The sequence below is a fragment of the Rutidosis leptorrhynchoides genome, chromosome 3, assembly GCF_046630445.1.
Source record: "Rutidosis leptorrhynchoides isolate AG116_Rl617_1_P2 chromosome 3, CSIRO_AGI_Rlap_v1, whole genome shotgun sequence".
NCBI classification, from domain to species: Eukaryota; Viridiplantae; Streptophyta; class Magnoliopsida; order Asterales; family Asteraceae; genus Rutidosis; species Rutidosis leptorrhynchoides.
The window spans coordinates 683,828,613-683,837,314 of record NC_092335.1 but is presented as its reverse complement, the minus strand read 5'-3'; the positions used below and the strand labels follow the sequence as shown (position 1 = coordinate 683,837,314).

General features: G+C 34.7%; 1 protein-coding gene across 1 annotated transcript; it reads left to right on the top strand.

The window, feature by feature from the left end:
• Nucleotides 1-668: 668 nt before the first annotated feature.
• On the top strand, nucleotides 669-2,742 carry LOC139899449 (26S proteasome non-ATPase regulatory subunit 4 homolog). The gene is made up of 6 exons (XM_071882269.1): nucleotides 669-1,165; nucleotides 1,412-1,519; nucleotides 1,614-1,719; nucleotides 1,828-1,939; nucleotides 2,048-2,266; nucleotides 2,425-2,742. The coding sequence occupies exons 1-6, from the start codon at nucleotides 851-853 to the stop codon at nucleotides 2,546-2,548; spliced, it is 984 nt and encodes a 327-aa protein (XP_071738370.1). The 5' UTR covers nucleotides 669-850; the 3' UTR covers nucleotides 2,549-2,742.
• The last annotated feature ends 5,960 nt before the right edge of the window (nucleotides 2,743-8,702 follow it).

Here is an 8,702-nt window from a genome sequence, read left to right as displayed (position 1 = left end):
TTCGTGTAGTGTTGTAATGTACATTAGCTAAGTTAATTTATTAACTATGTTTTGTAAACGTTAAACAGAGCTGATTTGGTAATTATATATTTAGTTCCGTTGTGACATAAAAAAAAGGGTGTTACATATGGTGCTTAAATTCAGGTTAAATAAGTCTGAGACTCTGAGATGATACTATAACATGGTGTTAAGTGTTACCTTGTTAAGTATTACTCCAATATTTATAAATAAAAAGATACGTAACAATAATTACGGAGTATTTAAAAATAGAAGAAAAATACATGATGACATCACGGTTATAGTTTTGTTTTTGAATGGCAATTTAGTAACTAAAAGTTCATCCGGCGAAAACTAATATTGGAGGGTTGTAATTTTGCTTTGTATCATAGCAAAAATAATGGAAAATGACGAATTTACCTTCACATGCATTGTAAATGTGAGGGGTTAACCATTAAACTTCGACTGTAGTAAGGTTGGGTGTCAATCAAGATAGTTAAGCAAAACGGATGTACTAACTACGCGAAAAAAAAAGTTTAGGTGTTATGATGTAAATGTGAACAAATCATAGGTATTAACAGCCTAATTTTTTTTATATTGTCATAGGTGTTTTTTTTCCAATGAAAATCTCCTGTTTTAGCCGATATGGCTAACCAAAATCCAACATAAATATAAAAGTACCCTAGACAATTATTAGGGTTAGATGTTCTTCCCCAAAGTCAAATCTTCATCCTCATTTTCAATCAGTAACTCTAAAATTATAAACTGAATCTCCATTTTTAGGGTTAGCGCTCACCACCAATACCAATACCGTTGTGTTTGTGTCTATCCGCATTTAATTTAATCAATAACAATGAGACGGAGTTTGGGAAACCTAGGTATTGGACACACAATCAGAAAAGCGCTTCTATTATCCTCTGGCGGAAGCGGTGGTGGAGTTACTGTCGTGGGCCGTGGTCGTGGCACTGTGTCACCACCAATAATTAGCGGTCGCAAGGTTTTTTTACCACCAAAAAAAGCACCTATTGATAATCGATTTGGGAACCGTGAAAAAAGTACTATTCTTCCTCCTCCTTCAAGCCGCCTTTTTTCAGTTCTATCAGGTGCAGCAAGTGATGGTGGTGGTAAAAACGACAAGGTCGAGGAGGAAGTAAAAAACAAGCCTGAGGTATTTTTTATATATGCTATCTATCCATCTATCGATTGATATATATATATATATATATATATATATATATATATATATATATATATATATATATATATAAAATTAACTTTCTTATTATTAAACTTTGTTTGTTTGGTTGATATATATATATATATATATATATATATATATATATATATATATATATATATATAAAATTAACTTTCTTATTATTAAACTTTGTTTGTTTGGTTGATATTCCTGGAGGCTGTGGTGATCTGCATCGACACTTCTTGCTATATGCTGTTTTTAGAGCCTTATAGGCATCAGCTGCAACTTGATTGTATTCAATCATATTGCCGAGCTAAAATTGAGGTTTTTTTTTATTTTTTTATTTGGCTTAATAAATTACGGAGTATTATTGTGTTGATTGATAGAGTGACCAATTGTTTGAATTGTTTTCATGCAGTCTAATCCAAAGAATTCTATAGGTGTAGTGACAATGAGTACTTTTGAAATCAAGAACAATCTTGTTTGTACTAGTGATCTTGATAAAATCCTGCGTAACGTTAAGTGTTAGCTTCCTTCCTTCCTAGTCTTGTTTTTACTATGTTACGGACTACTATGTCTTTGCAGTTTTTCTTAGTCAATTTTACATTGTTTGTTTGTTTGTTGCTCCTCAGATCAATTACAATTAGGTGGTTCCTTGGACTTTAAACATGCGATCAGAGATGCTTGGTACTATCTTCCGGTTGATGATGAAAGTAAGATGAGGGCGCTTTTCTTTATTGGAGGGTATGCATATTTTTAATATTATTATTATCTTGGTTAAATCAAATGTTTGAGCCTACTACTACTTTTTGATCTACTACACTATAATACTAATGTGGAGTATTTGGTCAGTGCTATAAATATGAATATTAAAGAAGCCAAGGCTGCTGGAGAGTGGCTAAAAGAACGCGGTGTAGCAGTTGATGTTGTCAACTTCTGGCGAAAAGGACGGTACACACCTTCAAAGAGGGCACTTAATGCGTTTGTTGCTGCTGCTAATAACGATAACAACAGCCACATTCAACATGTTCAAGTCGAGCCTTGTACAACTTCTGACGACCTCCTACTCATGTAGGTCTTAATAATACTAATAATAATCAATACTTCTCCGTATATATGTTTTGCGCTTGCTTATATACATATATTTGATGTATGTATATACGTGGGGTGCTATGTGGCGTTTTGATTACCAACTAGATTTTGTTGTGAACTATTATTAACATTGTCAGGACTCGACAACTCTTCACTCTGGAAAAAGGGAAGAGGATAGCGAGGAATAAAAAAGCAAAAGATCCACCCATAATAAAAGGGAAGAAGAATGAATTGAAGCAGGCAGCTGGTGTATGCACATGATGGATGAGAATGGAAGGTGGTTAGGGCAAGATGCTTACTGTTTTTTGATTAATCTCCGTTGCTGTTGAATTGTATTGTTGATTAAATTAATGGGTATGTATGTGTACTATGTTAAGTTGTCTGCAAGACAGACGACAGACACGATCATAATATAATACTGTAATAAAATATTATATGAGTCTCTAAGTTAAGTATATGTGGCTCTGTTTGTTAGCAGCTACTATTGCTTTGTGTGCTGCTGCGATATGTTATGCTGCATATAGTGTGTTATAGGGTTGTTAACGAACCGAAAGTAACAAGTTGAGCTTGACTCGTTCAAAAGTTACATTGTTTGAACTCGATTAAATAATGAAATACTAAAGCCAGCTGACTAAACATAGTGTAACAGACTAATTATTCCTATATACCAATGGACAAACTTGCCTATTAACCCCTGTAATGTTACTATTCCTTTCGTCCTGAATTGTCTTTCACATTATTTTAGAGGCCACTTTGGTCATTTAGTATACACCCTCCATTTTCATATAACACACTACTTACTTCAACACCAGCTTGTTCTCACTTTTACAACCTTCACCAATTCCATATCTGCTCCTTCTAGATCAGCTTCTTTCACCTCAGCTTCTACTGTCGCTGGATAAACAAAAAAATGACGGTGTGGAAGGCCAAAAAAAATGACGGTGTCGATGGCCAAAAAAAAAAAAAAAAAAAAAAAACGGTTTTTATGGCCAAAAAACTCTTCACCAATTTCAAATCAGCTTTCACATTCGCTGGAAAAAGACGGACAAAAAAAGACGGTTGCGATGGCGTAAAAAACGACTTCCATGGCAAAAAATTCGATGGTTTCCGATGGTTGTAACCACCGTGTTGTGGTTTAAAAATCGAAGATTTGTGGTGGCTTTAATCGATGGTTATAACCGACGTTTTGCGTTCTATATTAGATGAAAAAATAATTGATGGTTAATTTTGCATGTCCGTTGTTATAACATAATTATCTGCTTCATGGATTTCACTCCTGCTATTGACTCCGAGTTTCATCTATTTATATGGGTTTACTCTCACTATCCTGCTTTGGATTAGGTATGTGCTTTTCTGGGAATTCAATTATAGAAATTATAATATTATTATTGGTGGGATTGTAAATAGGCTCTCTTGAAAATGGAATGCTCCCAATAAAGAGAAATCCTTTACTCAAATCCTTGAAATAAATTAGAGAAATGGTTCATTTTTGCAAACACCCAGATCAAAATTTGCAACATTTATGGTTTTAAAGAACTTAGATTACTTGCAATGGATTTGTGCAGTGGCTGCTTTCACATTCTTTATGATTGTGTTTCATATAATTTTGTGAATTTCAACTCTGGAAAAGGTTAGTGGTGATTTCTTGAAACATAAAGATGATAACTTTGAAGGTTAACTAAAGCATTTCTTCCAAGAAAATTGGTTGATTGGATTTTGTATTATTTGATTTTTAAGATAAAATGAATTCATAAAATCATTTTCTGATGCAACTGTTGACAAGTAAAACCAAGATTTACATGATTCTTGAATACATCAATAGAGGTTAATTCTTTTAAACAACTGTAAGCAATAATTTACACACCATGTTTATGAAAAACTATTGCTTTGTTAATAATCTTAGCACTATGTTTCACTGGAAGTTTGTAGTAAGTTTAACACCCCATTAAACATCATATTATTAGTCATAAGCTAAATGAGGTGTTGTATTCGTTATAATTATGATGTACTTATTGTGTGTATACATATACAGTGTACAATTTTCTAACAACAACGTATGGTTATAGGTTTAGATCAACAACTTTAGATAGTGTTGCCAATTTACATGTTGGTTAGTGTGTAAAAGACTATGCAATAATATGCAGTAGACTTTATGCATATGTAGACTTGACTTCATGTATCTAACAAATATGTAGCAATAGACTTTATGTGGAGTATCATGTAAACAACTTCATGAATATGTGTCAGTAAAAAATATAATAGTTGGAGACTCAGGTTATGGAATGGAATTCGTTTACATCTCCAAAGGATCATGGTTCCATTGTTCAAGTAAATGCTTTAAAATTTTGACTTGCATGATCCTTGAATAACCGCGTATTCATTCGCAATGTTTTGATGTTTGCATTTTTTACACGTTAAATGCACCAGTTTTTTTTAACCTGATGCTAATTTTCTTGATTCTAACCAAAAAGCAAAGAATAATGCATCATACCAGATTCTGCTCTGCAATTTTTGTATCCGAGTATTGTGAAAGAGGTTGAAATTATTGTGTTGTATTACTCTCATAACCATTATGTGATTTTTTCAAATTTTACTTGATCATAACAAAGATATATATGGGGCATAGCCATCCAAAATTTAGTATATATGGCTAGGGAAACGAAACCAACTCATTTTCTTAACTTCAAAGCTGGAGCCTTGGATGCATTTGTAAGTTGTAATTACATTCATTTTTCAAAGTTTCATTCCGTGCAAGTTTGATGAAAACATCATGTTTAATGCAGATGTGGGCTCGATGATAAGCAATGGGGCGATAATCTAAATGTTGATTGTGAAAATGTACTCGAATATGCCATTGAATCTATTCATTACATTATGTTCGAATGTGAGGTGGCTTCAGACTTATGGAGAAAAGTGAGGCTATGGGTCGACACTTCGCTTCCACGGTTCACTGAGTGGACAGATTGGATAGCTTGGTTCGAAGATTGGCGGGAATCAGAAGACGTTAAGTCCAGATTGTACGTTATTGTCGCTTCTACAGTTTGGCATATTTGGAGATTCAGAAACAACCGGCTCTTTTATCAACGTCCGTTAAAACGAAGCATTTTATTTGATTCTATTTGCCTTTTTTCGTTTAATTGGTATAAAAGTAGAGGGAAAAAATGTAAATTGGATTGATTGGCGCTTAAAGCCATTGTAATTTGTTTTGCGGGCCTCTCCTAGTTACTTGCTAGGTCAGCCCTTTTTTATATATATTTTGGCCGTTAAAAAAAACTATGTTGGTGTTGTGAAAAATGGTCTCACTCATTTCCAACACACGGTCAATGAAAGACAACAAAGAAATAAGAACAAAGAAATAAGAACAATCCATAACACAAGAATTTAACGTGAAAAACTCCAAAACAAGAAAAAAATCACGGGCCTCCAAAGAGAGAAATTCACTATATCACAGATTGTTACAATGACATAGACGCCTCTATTAAACCAACTATACTCTCCAAAGTATTTAACTAATACAACTCTCAAAAAAGGGTAAGAAAGAAAGAAATAATCAAATACTTAAAGTGTATTGATTGGTGCCAGTTGGAATGAATCCCATGAGCTACTTTTATAACCAAATCATCCACCTCCAACTGCTTCCACCCACCTATGTAGAACAATTTCATTTTATATTCAAAGAGGTTACTCCTCTTTTCTTCCATCCACCAATGTGGGACAAATAACCATATCATTTTTCTATAAAAAATAACACCAACAAATCTCCACATTTTTGATAGAATTAGGTAACCATACTTCCACATTGCAAAGATAACCAACGTAGATGCTTCCTCGAGGGCAACTTCAAGATCCTCATCTTCATGCTGCTGACATTATCTCTAATCCAATAAATAAAATTTGCATCCATGTCGAACATTGTCAGAACCCGACAATCATTGTCTTCACAGACAATCATAATTCTTAACAGAATTATTATACTCCACCATAAAGAGTATCACACTTAGAATAAACCATCTAAGAATTTTACCTCGGCACATGGTTAACAACCAGTTGAAACTTTATGGTGTAACTTCCGTGTTTGACTTTCCCGGAAGTTCCATCAGCTACCAACATCAGTTTCCATCACACACCTTTCATCAACGCCAAACCAATGCCCATGTGCAATTTGTGGAATCGCTAACAAACATCCTTTTTCATGGTGGCGCGATCACACCATGAGGATGACGTGACTTCAGAGGAATTCGTCACTCTCCATAAAAACGGAGACAATGTTAGCGTCTTTGGTGCCATTTGCGGGATTAGCTCCACTTGGACAATTAACCCTTACATGCCCAGTCTTCCGGCACCCCCAGCATAGCATACCAGATTCTTTCTATAGTTTCTCTTCTGCCTATCCGAACACAACAGTACCGTACTTTCGGATGACGAGACCCCGTTACCTTCCAGCCTTTTCTCCTCAGATATGAGCTTGCTAGTAATGTCTTCAAAATTTTGAGTTTCTTTTCCATACATCAAAATAGGTTTTTTGTGCTCATCGGACGATGATAAAGATAATATCGACCTCAAAGCTTTATCTTCATCATCCACTTTAACTCCAATAGCTTCTAGTTCCGAAATAATACCGTTAAGAATACTCAGATGATCTGAAATCTTTGAACCCCCATCCATACGCAAAGTATGAAACTGTTCTTTAAGACACAATCAATTTGAGATGCCCTTACCATGGTATAACTGCTCCAACTTATTCCAAAGTTCCTTAGGCATTGATAACCCGTGCACATTTGCAAGCACATTCTTTACAAGACACAAACGATCGCACTTGCCGCCCTCAAATCCATATCATCTGATTCTTCTTCATCGAACTTACTGCTAGAATCACTGCCGGAAACAAAGGTGGGTTTACCTTTCAATACCTTGTGTAAACCGGACTGAATTAACACATCCTTGACTTGAACCTTCCATAAGCCAAAATTGATCCTCCCATCAAATTTCTCTACATCAAACCTCATTGGACTGAACTTTGACATCGTATCTATATCCTAAGAACAACACTTACTCTAATTTTTCCCACGTTTCAACTGACCGACAGATGTAGTGGATAGGTAGGATTCGTTTGGTCTTGGAAAATTTAGCAACCAGGTCCACTACAAATTCTTGACACCACTTACTCTGAATTAGAAAAATATTGCCTAACCAGATACCCTATATGATCAATAGAAATAGTTTTTGATGTGGAAGCTCAGACTAAACCGTGACCAAAGAGCATACTCCGACCTTCTATAACCGAGACCCCCCGCAAAACCTGACGCTCTGATACTAGTTGTTGTGAAAAATGATCTAACTAATTCCCAACACACGACCAATGAAAGGCAGTAAAGAAATAAGAATAACTCACAACACAAGAATTTAACGTGAAAAACTCCAAAACAGGAGAAAAACCACGAGCCTCCAAAGAGAGAAATTCGCTATATCACAAATTGTTACAATGACATAGACGACTCTCTTAAGACAACTACACTCTCCAAAGTATTTGACTAATACAACTCTCAAACAAGGGTAAGAAAGAAAGAAATAATCAAATACTTAAAGTATATTAATTGGTGCAAGTTGGAATGAATCCCATGAGCTCCTTTTATAACCAAGTCGTCCACCTCCAACTTCTTCCACCCACCTATATAGGACAACTTCAATTTATATTCAAAGAGGTTACTCCAATTTTCGTCCATCCACCAATGTGGGACAAGTAACCATATCATTTTTCTATCAAAAATAACACCAACAACTGGTGCATGTTAAATAAAACTAACTGATCGAGCACAAAAAATACTACCTAGAATACAATCCAAATGATCATTCAATGAAGCTACAATTTTTTGAACCTTTATTTATGGTAATGAACTTCTTCTATTCAGTGCTCTCTCTTGAAAGTTTTTAAGTTGAAACCATCTCTTGAAATATCAGGACTTGTTGTTGTCCATCTAGTATAAATAGAACTCCCTGTAACTACGTTATTTCATTCAGTTTTTATTATGTTTTCTATAACACCCCACCAAATTCTCATCTGACAGCGTGTTAATTATAGGTCCCACAGCTAACAGTTACGCCCTGTATATGAGACGTTTCAAAGCAATCACATTTAATTTTATTAAAAAGTTGACTTTCAAAACACAAGTCAATAAATCCAAAATAAGTAACACCATTGTGATCGTAACCACAAGTCAATAGTATTAAATAGATGCAAAAGTTTAAATGCGAAAGTAATAATTGTCTTTATTAAAAGCATGCTGACTCCTGGGCCAGACCATATCATCAAACACAACGGAAGCATATACCTCTTAAGGACCTGAAAATACAAACACGCAAAACAGGTCAACAATAATGTTGGTGAATCTACAGGTTTAATAATATAACAGTATAT

What these genes read in the sequence shown, in the direction of transcription:
- LOC139899449 (XM_071882269.1), top strand. Translation starts at nt 851, where the DNA reads ATGAGACGGAGTTTGGGAAACCTAGGTATTGGACACACAATCAGAAAA. An exon ending in ATTGCCGAGCTAAAATTGAG is followed by an intron (nt 1,520 to 1,613) that starts GTTTTTTTTTAT and finishes GTTTTCATGCAG; the next exon opens with TCTAATCCAAAGAATTCTAT. An exon ending in AATCCTGCGTAACGTTAAGT is followed by an intron (nt 1,720 to 1,827) that starts GTTAGCTTCCTT and finishes GTTGCTCCTCAG; the next exon opens with ATCAATTACAATTAGGTGGT.